Below are 15,121 nucleotides of genomic sequence, written 5' to 3'. Positions count from 1 at the left end.
TTTTTTTCATTCATGCCATTAATCAGGCAGCAATTATAAGTAATTATATTACTTCTGTATTTGAAAGTAAAGAAACCAGAATGGTGATTAGCAGATATTTTGATTGGATTTTTTGCCCATCAAACTCTGCATACTAAACTTTAAACCATGCAAATTTGGAGTACTTCTGACATTAGACACATTGTTCTCTACAAAGTGTATAATTAATTGCAGGAACATCTACACGTCTTGTATACCTGTACATAATGCCTGCATTTCCAGACAAGAAATTAATGATTGTTAGCATGTTTTGGATTTTTTTGAAGAACAGAGAAAAGTTTCAGGCACACACATAAGCATGTGTTACCTGACATGTAAAAATTACCTTTTGGAAAACCCATGATGTCACTCACAGTGAAAATCACAGCATGTATCATGGTGAAAGTGTAGGATCCCACTGAAGGAAATACCAAGTACATTCTGTACAGAAAAGTTCTTGATTGACATAATTGCTGCAGCCTCCATAGCAATTAAGGTGTAAAATATTCTGCGTTATTTATTCCTATTGTTCTGGCAAAAATCATTAATCAGTCCTGTTGTGGAAAACTATGGTTTCTGCGGAAGGAGACTTTACGCTGTGCCCTGCCTATGGAATAACTGGAAGTTGTTGAAATTGTGTGTGAGACGGACATTATGGAGGGGCTGGTGGAAAGTAAAAGAAGTCTGAACAAGTCCAAGAGACAGTTTCTAGGCTGTTCTGAGTTTTCCTGTTGCAGTAAACAGAAATAAGTCCCTTAAGGCATGCATTAAGATGAGTGTTGTGCTTTCAGACACGGCAGGGAGGTTGGACCTCAAAAGAATCTCCCCTGCCTTTCAGGGAATTGTGTTGCATTGGTTGAGAAGCTGAATGTGTCTCCATGGGCTGAAGTTCAAAGCTGAAATTGTTGTTGTTGATCAGTTTTGTGGGACTGATATAATTTATTTTGCCCTGAATATTCTCCGAAAACTCATGTTTCCTGCATATGAGGTGGAATGAGATTGAGTTGTGAGGTAGGCATATAGGGAATTTGCCTCTATGTTTTTTTTTTCTCCATCACATACTCATTTTTCTTTTCTCAGACAGGCTTCTGTAGAGCAGCTGAGGATTTCGGTGGCATGGGGAATTCCTGGAAATCTAAGTTTGTTAGCAGTGTTGGCTGAATGCTGAGTAATTTGATTTGTATAGTTTTTAACAAAACTTTGCTTCCTAGTTTGGATATGTGGCCTGGTAGGAATCCTGACCGAACACTTAATAAACTTTCAAATCCAGAAAGGAAAACATGTTATTAAAAGGAGAGTGGAATCCTAAGACTTATTATAGTCAGTGGCTAGAGGAGGAAGATTTTCATCTTCTTCTTTTTGTGATTAAATGAATGGTTTATTAATGTCATGTTTCTAGCTTCTCTTACTTTTAAGGTCTGCTTTGTGTCTGTGGCTGGTGGGCTGTGAATCTTGCCTAAGTGTATATTAACAAAATATATGCACAGATCTGAGTTGCCCAGAATAGGTCAAACTTAGAGGATTGCTGGAAAGTTCCTTATGTGACACTGTCTATATTTTAACTGTATGCTGTATTATATTGTTCAAAGTCATTTATCTCTGCATAAACAGGTCAAATCACTGTGTATGATCTGTTTAGAGCTGCTAATCTTTATTTTGCCTACCAGCAAGCACATATGATTATTGTTGTACTTAAAGATTCTTTTTTTCCTATGTGATGGTATTATTGTTGATACTACTTTCTTCTTCATATACTTATCTGTAGGTTTCTCACTGCATAGCCTTCCAGAAGTACTTAGCAAGCACAAAAACTAAAATAAAGTGTAAAGAAGTGAATTTATTTCAAACACTTCTGAAAAAATTGATACAAATTAGCTAATGCATTATTTTATAGAAATTAGGATATCTCCATAATATGTAGGTGATTTTCCAGTGTATACCTTAACAATTACACAAATATGCATTGATGATTTTTGTCACCAGCATCTGTATACTGAGTTTATTTTCTTATAACCATGATATTATATACATAAAATGGGAAAATGTTACTGTAAAAGATTTAACTGTGAAAAACTAAGCAGTGCAGGGATCTTTCCTTGTTTAGGACTCTGTTGCAGCAGAACCTAACAGGAAACTGAAAAAAGGAAGTACAGTAATTTCACGAATACAAGCCGCACGGACTATAAGCCGCATCTCCAGGTGTTGGCAAACATTTCATTCTTTGTCCATAAATAAGCCACACCTGATGATAAGCCGCTCCGTTGTTTGCAAGGAGGACCCGCGTGCAACAAAGTTGCCAAATAGTAACAGAATCACGATATGGTGGGGTTTACCGGCTCGGCTTGGGCTGTGCAGGCTTGGCCTGCTCGCGGCTGCTGACGGGGCCAGGTGGCCCAGCTCGGCGAGGCCGCTCGGGGCCGGCCGCCGCTGCCACTGGGCTCGCTCACCCCGGCCCGGCGCTGCCCTGTGGTGGCAGGCAGGGACGGAGCCTGCCAGCACCCGCAGCGGCCGGCAGGGAAGGAGCCCGCCGGCGCCCGCAGCAGGCGGGGACGGGAGCCCCCCGCCTCCCCCCGGGCCACGAGGATGGCAGCACGGAGCCCCCCGCCTCCCCCCGGGCCGTAGGGATGGCAGCACAGGGCCCTCCCCCATCTCTCCCCTGGGCTGCGCTGCCTGAAGGAAGGAGACCCCACCTTCCCCCAACCCCCCCCCCCCCACGCTGCCTCTGCGAAGCCTGGCTCCACCCGCGGCGCAATAGAGTAACCAATTTGTAACAATCGTGAAAAGCTGGGTTTTACTGCCAGGTGCTGGACTCAGCACCTCGGTTTGCACTTCCAGGGTTGGAAATGTCAGATAATTATTCACATATTAGCCGCTCCTGAGTGTAAGCCGCATTTCCGGTGTGGAAGTAAAATTTTAGTCAAAACGGTGCGGCTTGTAATCGTGAAATTACTGTACCTAGGATCTTCATTTTAGTGAAATGTTCCCCATTATGTTTCTCTCTGTTTCTGCATCCCATGCACTGAGGTGAAGTCAGGACCTGGCTGCAGTCCAGAGACCAGTGAGCCACCCTCAGAGGAGCTACCTACCTCTCCTTTCCTGTTTCCAGATAACACTTGGCAAATTAGATCCACTATGTCCCCCGTAGGGGACTTCTTCCCTTTCAAAGGACAGAACTTGCATTTGGGAGTTGTCCAGAATAAAAATGTAACCTTAAACTCTTTTGTATGTTCCATGGTAGCTGCTGTCTTAGGCACAAACTACATCTTCTTTCCTGTGAGCTACCATGCCCATACTACATTTTTTCCATTGCTGCGGTCTCATTCAGGACATTCATGTTTTGTTACATCTCTGGCTCTAGGCTGTAGAGCCAGGGTGTCTGGTAAGGGGAAAGGATATCAGATTTGGTAATTTAGATCTAGTTTCCCTGCTGATGAGCTGTGTATGCAACAAACTTTGTGCACAGTGGTCAGCTAAAGGTACTGCATATGAATAGATTGATCAGACCAGAGTGCACAGCATCATTACCTTACTAGGTGTAGTAATTCTAATGGAAAGCTGTTTATCACAAATATGCATATTAAATAATCAAAATAATCTCTAACTTTACAGTATTCAGCAATGTTAGCTTTCATAGGTAATGAAGGTAATGTAATTAAGGATGATGCAAATAGTAAAACTGGATTAAATTATGGTAGAAAATTTTGGTTATGTTACCAATACAATTTTAAAAATCAGTAAAATCTAATCAGTTGCCAAGATTATAAAAAAAATACATACCAACCTCAGGATATAAAACTCTCTTCAATAAAATCTGATCAATTCCTAGAAATAAAACATCTCTGATTAAAATGACCCAGTTGACCATAGTTATTTTTTTCTTGAGATAAAAGTATTGAAGTTCACAAGACAGAATGATAACTTTCCTTACTAAATAGCACATTTAACATTGGTAGTTGCTGACCTTTTTCAGGCACTCATATTGATTCACAGAGATTTGAGGGCTGATATGCCTTGCACTTGGCCAATATTATTGACATTAGTCTTACATTTTTCATCCCAATCTCCATGCTCCTGTTATTTTTTTTTATTTTTTTCAATTATATTATACAAATATATTATATATTCAATCAGATTCTAAATCTTATAACTCATAGTTTTTTCTAACAGAGGAGATGAAGGGCAGATGAATCTCTTCTGGTACAAATTTTTGAAAAGCAAGGCAGCTGTTTTTGTACTTAAGACAGACTTACTTGATCATATGCATTCAAATCATTCACAAGGAAGGGTCTGAGACCACTGAAAGCTCTGGGACTGAAGTGTCTTCCTTAGCATCTGCAGGAATTTCTTTGTCCAGTGATGGTGGTACTCTTATATGTAAAACAGGAAGAGGGGGAAAAAATAAAAAAAGTGTTGTCTGATTTGGTTAATGTGGGTTTTTTTAATATGCTTCAGTTCCTAGTAATTTTTTTGTTTTCCTTTCTTTCCCCTCATGACTCCCTTTTCTGTTCTCTCTTAGCTACCAACGTGTCCTTCCTTAGCACTCATTCCATTACTGTGTTAGTTGCTTTTGATCTGAATTTTTTCTTTGCTCTTTTTTGTAACTTAACCCTTATAAATGATGCACTGCTAGACATAGGAAGAGATTCCACTTACAGTGTAAAATTAGCTTTCTAGTCTAAACTGGTCTTCTAGGCAACCTCTGTAATCAATAAAAGATAAATGCCGCAGGAGAATATTCATCACATTTTATGTTGAAACTGGAAGCATTAATTGCTGCCTGGGCCACCTGTCTCTTTGTGATGATTTAAGGGAGCGCCTGAGATGACAATCTCAGATGAGGTACCTGGTTCTCAGATGACTAAAATTAGATGAAAAGTAGACTACCTTTTGTTTCAGGAGTGGTGTTGGTTATGCATTGCTTTCAGAGGGTCTGTCCCACAGAGGTAGAAGCTGCACAAAATTGGGATGAGAAGGCAATGACAGCTGCAATTTTTTTCCCTGAACTGATTTGTTTTTCATTAGTGACCAGCAATGTTGTGGTGTTCTAGAAATCAAACCACTGCTATTTTGTTAGAATAGTTAATATTTGTATAGCTCTTATGTGAACTTCTCAGCAAATTGCAGAATCCATTTAATTTTTGGCATGGAGAGTTAGAAGCTTCATAGCATTTCTGACAAGGCCATGCAGTGCTGTATAACAACATAATTGGGTACTAATCCAGTTACAGAAATTCAATTTTAAAATCATAAGGAACTAAGTTTACTGATAAGATAGTATCTGCTATTTTTACTGATTGTTACTGAATCGGGAACATCTCCATAAAGTGTGTCCAGATACATTTGATCATAAACAGTTAATAATTTTTAATGAATACTACACGCAAGTATTTGGAATTAAAAAAATAATAATTTGGAAATATGTATCAAACTATTTACAGGCAAATATGGTATGGAAGTATTTTGAGCAAAACCATGTATTGGAAAATATTTATTATTTACAATTGTTCTATAGGAAAACTGGTATATTCTGGTATTTAATATTTTGTATTTTATTCTGGTATATTTGGTATTTATTCTGGTATTCAATGTTTGTTCTTTTAACAGTGCTGTAACTCTCCACTGAACCAAGCATTTGGAAGAGTTCATTGCATCAAAAACTTTATCCACATAAACTGATGCCATCTTGGCACTCTCCAGATACTGTGAACTGCAGTTAAAAATCTTTATGGCGTTATAACACCTGGGTAAAAAGTAATATTCTTCTGATATACAAGGAGGACCCTTACTGCCAGTATGACGAGCCAGGAGAAGTGGGTTAACCTTAGCCCTGGAGAGTTCTCTCAGCTTCAGAAATATGCAGAATGTAAGTAATTTTTAAAACATTTGATTTTATGACTAAATAAAAATTAAGAGTATTTCGAATATAGAATGTAAAATTGTTGCATTACTGATACTATTCACAGCTTAGAAAGCATCCTTTTTTATATTTATATAAAGATTTATATATTTATATTTATATTGATGATTTATTGCTTTAAGAGACCATTGTGAAGAAAACTCTGTATTTCACATTTTTATATGAATAATCTTATTTGTTTTAAATTACAGCACCAAATAAATAGTTAATGAATAGAATAGTTTTTTTTAAAAAAGGAAAATATTTACTGCTTCCTGGGAAAATATTTTCAATTTGTTTTAATTTGTTTTCAATATCTGAATTTGAACATTTCTAATAGAGACAGAAAGTTATGTGTTATTTTTTTTTTTCCCTATGCATTCTTATAACTTAAGCCTCAGTGCAACGTTTGCCAAAACATTTACCTTCCTTGTGAGGAAAAAAAAAGGCATTTAAGGTATTCCTTTACTTCTGTCTTCCTTTTGCTCCTCCAGCACTTCTTGCACACACAATAGTGCAGAGCCATGGTTTAAATAGAACAGTTGGTGTCAGGGAAATTGCTTGAATATGTTTGTGTTTAGATTTGTGTGTGTTCCTTTAAAAAAGTTTTGTTGTCTTTTAGGCTTCCTCTGCTCTTCTGTGATGAAAGGATGTTAGTTTTTTGGAAATGTGAAATGTGACACTTTTTTTTGGAGTAAATAGTTCAATTTCTGAGGCAATTAGGAAAAAAAAGTTAATAGTATATAGATTTTCATGTATAATGCCAAAGAAATAAACTGTGTATGGACCTTAATTTGAATTTCTGACTGTCCAATTTAATTTAACTAAATGAATGAATAACAATACCTTTAAGCATATGATCTAAGACTTTAAAATGCCATAAAAAAAAAAAAACTGGAACCAATATTTTTGAATTTGATGTATTTTCTGTGTAACATGGCAATAAACAAAAGGTTGTGACAACAAAAGGTTGCTCATTACTAAATAATAATTGCTTTGCTATTTCATTGTCTTTGTTGAGCTTGGAAAGGCAATGGACTGAAAATCACTGAATTTCATTTGGTGACTTGGTAGAGTTTGATTCACTTAAGAAATAAAAATAAACTAAATTAAAAAAAAAAAAACCCTAAACAACAAAAGTCCTCAGTTTAAAAATGCATTGCTCCTTTTTCTCCAGCATGGAATTTGAAGTACCAGTGGTTCTCCTGCAGGACGGAAAGCTGATCCAGGTGTCAAAAGGTGACACTCTGGGGAGGTTTGGCTTTGTGGCAGGTGTCTCCCAACAAGTGATGTTGATGAGCACTCAGCTGTACTTTGTGCTAAGGAGTGGGTTTCACTGCAGGACTTCAGAATAAGTGGGGAATTCATAGTGAGGTGGGTTTTTTTTTGGCTTCACCCTTTGATATGCAGGCTTGTCATTTGCTCTGCCTTTCAGTTTGGTGTAGAGAGTTTGCTTCATCTTACCTAAATTGCAACATTATTTTAACTATGGAAGTTTTTCACTTTCTTGAATTAAAAAATACATAAATAGATAAAATATAATAAATAAATAATAATAAATACATAAATAAATAAAGTATTTGTAAATCCTGTTTTAGTTTGCATCAAACTGTAGTACTAGAGTACTAGAACAAAGAGTATAGTCTACCAGAAACCCTTCTGCCTTGGATCATACTCTTAGTGGCTGGTAGTCACTTCTGCCTTATAGGATCACAGAAAATTGATATTACTTTTCTACAACTGGGATGGGTTGATTGTGGCAGCGTGCCACTTACTCATCAATCTGTTCTATCACTTGTCATTTCCGTGTTCTGGGGTGAGGTACATTCCATGGGGGACAGTCCACAAACTTCTTCAGCCTTTCCCCTGGGTGCAGTTCTTGGTTGATACAGAAGAGATACCTTTAGCTGGTGAATGGGAAGAGGAGGTCTGCTGAGCTGCCTTGTGCTGGAGCCAGTAGGAAGTTCTGAAGTACAGGGGGATTTAAATTTCTACCGTTCTTTGGAGTCTAAGTGAATTTGTTAAAGAAAGTTTGCTTATTCATTTTAGGCACTTCATGTGTCTATTAATGCACAAAGTATTCTCTTTAAAATGCATTAACTGGTGTTTTGCATATTGACTTTCTGATCAGGAAAAAAAATCCTTTCACAGTTCCCTTCTGATGCTGAATCCCTTCAGCCTAAACTGGCGACAGTGTGACACAATGTTTTAGTTATGTGACAGCCTCTGCTCAGGGCACAAGCACACACCACCTTGCAACTCTGAAGCCTTAGTTTGGATCCGGTGTAGGAAGGTGTGACTCTGTTCTGCCCCATAGCAGACAGGGCACACTTGGAGGAGTGAGGGGTTGAGTCTTTTGAGGTTGAAGCTCAGTCTGAAACCCTATCCTTGATTTTTCCCCTATCTGGAAAGCAAGCCTGTGTCACCTCTGTTTTATGAAGAAGACTTGCTGCCAAACTTTACTGAAATCAGTCACACCTGTAAGTGTTACAGTTTCCAAGAAGAACGGAGGAATGGATCCACACGGGTTGTACGAGACATATTAAGTGCCTCTTCTTATCTTTACACTGAAACAGAGCTCAGGTGGCACCTAGATGAGCTGCTTCTCTTGGCATCAATTGCCTTCAGTCATGCAAAGAAAATCTCAGACTATATTTAGATACAGACTGCACAGATAATAAGTACATCCAGAGTTGAGTCATATGTGCATATTTAACTCATATAAGTGTGGACATTACAGATCCAACTGTCTTGGTCTTAGAGCATAAATTCCCTTTTCAGTCACCAAAGTAGGTGTGTGGATCTTTCTGTATAAAGCCCTTTAAACTACTACTGTGGATTTTAGTACTCTGAGAAGGACCTGTGCTTTTCACTTGCTGAGCAAAAGACACTCAGTTCAGTGTAGTTCTTCTTTATTAATCTTCTGTGAGCTTGATGATAGTCTGTCTACTCTGGCAAGTGCTGCAAAGCAAGGTCTGCTCCTAGCTCCTAGTGTGCAGGTACTGTCCTTGTAATCACTTTGAGAAGTTCCTACCACATCTTGTCTGCCTGTTTTCTTCTTCACATAATTACAGTATAATTCAGTGCTTTATCCAGCTGTACTGTTTGATGAACCCAAACCCTGAATGCAAAATTTGTGTTTTGAATATACAATAGCTTTTCTCAATTGCCAGAACTATAACTGAACAGCAAAGGAGAATGAGTTCTCCACCACTTGTTCCTAATCACAAAATATTTCCCTCTAAGCAACACTCAGAACTTAATAGTAAGTGAATATCTTCCTGTAAATTAATCCAAGGAGTATCTGTAATTTTTTCTTACTGAATTCTTTTTGACTTCAAGTCAAGGTAATTTTATGCTTTCAGCATAGGACCCTTCTTTACCTGCATAATAAATAATTGGGTGAATTTTTTGGAACAATTTAAATACTACTGAACAAAAAAGAAATATTTCTAAAATCCAAATAGTATATTACCTAATACTTGGCACTTTGCAGTTAATACGCATATGTGTGGTTTTGGAAGAATAATTATTTCCAAAGTCAGTTCCTCTGTGTCCTTCTTGCCAGTCAAATTAAAAATCTCTCTTCTCTTTTTCCAAAGATAGAACAGTAGAACATATTTTACATTACCTCTTTGCCTGATTTTAAATTGCCTCAGAAGAATAGGTGAAAAAAAAAAAAAAAAAAAAAAAACCAACCTAGGGTAACTGGTGTGGTTATTATATAATAGTGATAATAATGACAACAACAATAATGTAGCCCACACTAAATCCTGATGAATATTCTAGGGAAATAAATGGACTTGAGAGAAAAAATTTTTTTCCTCCTTTAGATTTCATAATCATTGGTGGCTGTGGGAAAGAAAGGTGAAAAGATGTAGGGATTTTTCTGCATCAAACTGTCATTGCATAGAGTAAGGTACATACAGGACATTTCAAGCAAGAACAGTTTCTTCTAAACTATATGGTACCAGATATGTCTTTGTAAGTTGTATGGGGAGCAGCTGAGGGAGCCTGGATTGTTTAGCCTGGAGAAAAGGAGCCCCAGAGGTGACCTTATTGCTCTCTTCAGCTTCTTGAAAGGAGAGTGCAGTCAGGTGAGGATTGTCCTTTTCTCCCAGGCAACCAGCAACAGGATAAAAGCTGTCAGTCAGTAGGACAAAAGCTTAAAAATCTCAAGCTGCTCCAGGGGAGGTTCAGGTTGGACCTCAGATTTTCCTCCTGGGAAGGGTTGTTAACCATTGAAACAGACTGCCTAAGGCAGTAGTGGAATCACCACCCCTGGAAATGTTCAAGGAATGAATGGATGTGCCATGGTCTAGTTGACAAGGTGGTGATGAGTCAAAGGTGGGATTTGATGATCTTGACATCTTTTTCAACCTAAACGATTCTGTGATTCACTAATATGTGCCATTCTGTACTACTCCAAACAGGAACCTGAATTGTAAGGGCATTAGAGGGAAGCAATATAAATAGCTTTATTGTGATTATTATCTGTATGTTAAATTGGATTAGTTTGAACAGGGTTTTTATTTTTTTTATTCCTTTTTATTAAATGAATTTTGTATCTCCTTTTTATTAAAGAAAGTTTTATGGCTGTTGTAGTCCAAATTATATGTTAGAAGGAGCTTAGAGGATACTGCTCCAAAAGCAAGTGGGGAAATATTGAAGGGATTTGAAACAGTTAAAACAAGACTACTTCATGAGTCAGCTAAGCATTAAAAAAGGAAAAAAAAGGAAGCTCTTCCCTCAGTAGGCAGAGAAAAAGACCTCTGAGCTCTGGCAGCGTGTGCACTCTGGGGAAATAGCATGGTTTTGTGTTGTCCTTTGGAGTTTGTCAACAAAATGTGCCCTGAGGAAAAAGCCTGAAAAAAACTTTTTTGCAAAACTTTTGGCAGTGATTTTTTTCCCAGGCTGGTGGAGGAAAGCTTGGGCAGACTGTCACAGACTGAAGATAGAAATAGATGTTGGAGTGCTACTGAAATGACTGTGAGAACAGAAACGGCATCAGCAGCTGCTGCATCTTTTGATGTAGCATCAATAACTACTGCAAGAATTAGACAGTGAAACAATGTTATAGGGGAACAGGAAGGAGGATTTTGTGAAAAAGATCACTGAAGAAAAATGGGAAGGTCGGCAGAAGTTCTGGTTCAAAATTAAGTTTTCGGAGACTCTTGAGTGGGTTTGGCTCTGTGGTCCTCTCAGAGGAAATACTATCTTTTACAATGGGTTCTAAATGATAACCTTCAGGGAGCTTCATACATGTGGCAGCTGGTCATCAGCAGCTATGGGACCTTACACAATCCCTCAGAGTCACAGGCTTCTAGTGCCACATGGAATTCTGCTAATTCTAATGAGGGAATGAATCTCATCAAATACACTTTGACAAAACCAGCTATTTTTGACTGTGTGGAAAGTGGAGAGAGAATATCACTGGTGATTACTGAAAATAGTTTTACCTCAAATATTGGATTTTAGGATTTAAGTGTTTTTGTTTTTGCTGCTATTAGTAAAGATGGAGGTGGCTAGGTTCTCAAAAAGTTTTAACAGAATCTGTTAGACTGGCTGAAAGGTGAAATCTGCCTGTTCTGCCTGTACAATATCCCATGCACTTGGGAGAACTTCATGGAGAAGGATAACGGGTCTAGTGAGAGATCTAGTCTTTGCATGCAAAGCCTGTTGGGGGTAGAGTGGCCAGAAAAAGAGACTAGTTGATAATTTTTAGAGTCTGAATCCTTATCCTAAATCTATGATTGGGAACTAAAAATCTAAGTAGGAGAAAACGGAGTGGAGAAAACTACTCAATGATTTGATGCAACTCTCCTTAGAGGTGAACTATGATCTATGCATATTGATATAACGCTGTAATTTTTTTCCTCAGATCTGTGAATTTAAATCCTTTATGCACATTCCCGTGTTGCGCCAATTTAGAGAAAATGGGTTAGGAGTGTTAACGTATTATTTATTTAGGCTCTAGTCAGATTTAATCTTTAAAAGCCCTGAACTCTGTTCAGTGGAAGGCTACTGCATACAGTCTTCACTAATGAGGATATTAAATCTGGCTTTGGCTTGTGTTAGACTGAAATCCATAATAGAGAAGATACAAAGTTGTGATTTTTTATTTTATTTAAGCAGTCATAGTTGAGACTTGACCTCTGAAGATCATACCATAGATAAAGTTGCTCTGGGAGATTGAAGGCAATATAATCTGCAGAAATATTAGTGGATTTCTTTCCTTTCTCTAATTAGGGTTTCTGTGTTATGTCTTAAAAAGAATGTAAGATAAGAATGATGAGCTGAACATTTCTGAAGGGAAAAATGTTGAGAAACATGCAATAATACAATATGATCTGGATCTTTGAGGTGAGTGTTCTAATGAGAGAAAATGCTTAGTGTTTCTGCCATGATAAATGTCTAGTGGTGACTAGCAGTTGTGTTTTAACCAAATAGGAGCTGATCAGTTCTCTAGTGAGCCTGTCAATGGTAAACAGTATCATATTGACTCTGTCCACAATTGCGAGTAAGGAGGAACCTTTCTGTGTCTGTCAGGTGGGACACTCATGTATGCAGAGCTTGCTTCCTGCTTCCACACCCTTACTAAAGAAGGGCATCCAGCTTCAAGTATAAACTATTCAGGGAAAGGAAAAAACTATTTAGGGAGAGGAACAGTGTAGAAGAGTTCTGAAATCTTTGCTTTGGTTAAGGTAACTATGAAATTATTCAGGAGTTTATTTTGTGACAAAGGCAGATACACTTAAGTACATTTTTGTCCCTCTCAGGCTGCTATGTGTTCTGATTTGAAGCGTTCTTTTAGGAAGTACTGGCTTTTGTAGAACTCTGAATGATACATAGTAATAGCACCAAGTAGTCACACTGAGTGACTATGATTATTGTTATTGCATTATGTTCACATCTTAGCTAATTACAGAGATCCTCTCCTGTCTTTTAACTGCAAGAAACTTCATTTGTCAACAGCAGGGAAACATGTTTTAAGAGTAGAAAATAGTGAATTTGTAATTGTTACTATCAGCTGGCAAAATTGGGACAAATCTCCTGTTTATAATCCCCCAGAATCATAGAATTGTAAAAGCTGGAAAAGATTCTTCCTCTGCAGAACATAAGATGCTCTTGGAGTATCTGATTTGTTCAGGAGTTCCAATTAAAGGGATTATAGTCAGGAAAATGCAAAACTACTGTTGCTTCTGTGCTGTTAGCTGGAGACTGCTAACAGGAGATCATATATCATAACATGAAGAGACTTGGTTAATTTAGTAAAAGCAGACAAGGCAGTAGGCTGCTAGAGTAAACCTGTAATTCAAAGGTTTTGAAAAACAATGACAAATTGGTCTAGAGTTGGATCAGTTCAATGAAGCACCAGCTGTTTTTAGCATCACTTTCTTCCTGAAGAACTGCCTCTGGTTCCTGAATAATTGATTAGTAGCATCAAAATTATGATGGCTCCAAAAATTGTAACTTTCATGTAGTGGTAAGGAAAGTATTAGGAAGCAAATGGTCTCAGTGGTACTACTGCTCACACTTGATTTATCTATTTTAGCAAAGCTAGAGGAAGTGTCAAAGCTGTGTGTTTAGGTCTCATATGGAAGAAATGTTAAAGGAATTGAAGAAGGAGAAAATTGATTCAGACAGTTCAATAGTACCGAGTTGCATTGATCCCAGAATCCAAAGTGAAAATACTGTTATTATTGCAAACACAACATTTGCACCTGGAGAGGCACTGGAAATGCTTTCTGGGTGATAAATAGGACACTGCCCCATCATCAAAAGCGTTTGGTGGTCTCACTATAAGATGATAATTTACCTGCACCCCTTTTGCACATTGGCTTCATCTGGGAGAGTGGGGAAGAGACAGCAGTAGCGAGATCTGGAGAAGACTGTGAGGTTTGCTCAGTCTTGCTGGGCAGTGAAACACAGTAGTTCAATACATAATAGTTCAGTACAGATGTTGAATTTGTTGTGCTGAGACTGGACATTGTTAGGCCCTTATTTTCAGGAAAATTGTATTATTTTCTAGATCATGCTACTAAGTTTCCAGTGTTTCCGCCGAGGGCACTGTGGCTGTTTCAATACCTGGGGAAGATTAAGTTAGTCAGAACTCAATAGGATCAGGGCCTGTGCTAACTCTGATACATACAGATTATTATTTAATGATTCTTAAATAATATAGTGGTCATAGAGGAGAATGATGAGAAAGTCTTTGGAGTATAAGTTAATGTCTTTGCATTTCCATTTTCAAGGGTATAGTAGCAAGAAGCAAGTGTAAGTAGCTCTTACAAAGTCCAAACGAGAAACACTTGCTAATAGAATCACAGAATGGGTCAATCAGGCTGAACAGGACCAACTCCTTTAGTCTTTCTCTGTAAGAAGTGTTTTCAGGTTTCTGTGGCTGAGGGTTTTGTGATGTGTGATGGCTAGTAGCTGGTCTTTGAGTTCTGAAAGCTAAATGGTGTCATCTCATCTTGTTCTTTATTTCCTTGGTCAAAAATAATGACATTTTCTAGAACTGAAGCTGCATAGGTACATGATGCCAGTCAGTAACACCTGGTGTTGCAGCATCAGCTGTTACTGGCATTGAACATATATTGTGTCTATTACAGATCTGACATATGGCCATCAAATTACTGAATGTCTATTTATACACTGTAAAATATGTAAACATTGATTGTGCCTTTGTTATATTTCCTGTGTTTCTAGGCATCTTCCTTATTTCTTTTCCTTTATTGTTTGGTTGTTTCTATGGACATTTGCATGTAAACAGTAAGAAGATTTTGTTTCTTACGAGTTCATCTTTTCCTGTTGCTTATTCTTATTATAAAGATTTGGGGGATAATTCAATTGGTTGCTGTGGAAATGAGCCTGATGTCACAAACAGTTGCTGTTCACCAAGCCTTTAAGAAACAAAATGAGGGGAGAATGGGCTAATTGGAGAGCCATGTGACTGTAGCAGAATCTCAGCTCTTATTAAAAGCATGTATTTTTAGTCACTGTGTTTCTATAGAAGAGCTGGAAAATGTAATTCAAATGGTGACAATCCATGACTCATCAGACAAACTGAACAAAACATCTCTTAGAGAAAGGATGATCCCACTTTGCCTTCATCAGATTCACACTCAATAAACCAGTAGCCCATCGTAGGTCCCTTAAGCCCAGCAAAGCTTCATATGCTTGAAGAGAGAAGGGGAAAGCTGC

At 37.9% G+C, this 15,121-nt stretch overlaps 1 protein-coding gene across 8 annotated transcripts in view; it reads left to right on the top strand.

The window, feature by feature from the left end:
* Window positions 1–15,121, top strand: part of DGKB (diacylglycerol kinase beta) — a 412,441-nt gene that overhangs the window by 95,949 nt on the left and 301,371 nt on the right. For all 8 annotated transcript variants that reach the window (XM_033067483.1, XM_033067474.2, XM_033067464.1 and 5 more), the window contains exon 2: window positions 5,623–5,881. In XM_033067483.1, the coding sequence (XP_032923374.1) occupies window positions 5,812–5,881 (70 nt within the window). In that variant the 5' untranslated portion in view covers window positions 5,623–5,811. The remainder of the gene's footprint in view (window positions 1–5,622; window positions 5,882–15,121) is intronic.

This window comes from Catharus ustulatus, chromosome 1, assembly GCF_009819885.2.
Source record: "Catharus ustulatus isolate bCatUst1 chromosome 1, bCatUst1.pri.v2, whole genome shotgun sequence".
Taxonomy (NCBI): domain Eukaryota; kingdom Metazoa; phylum Chordata; class Aves; order Passeriformes; family Turdidae; genus Catharus; species Catharus ustulatus.
Note: the sequence above shows the minus strand (reverse complement) of the source record. Positions and strands in the feature narration are given on the sequence as shown.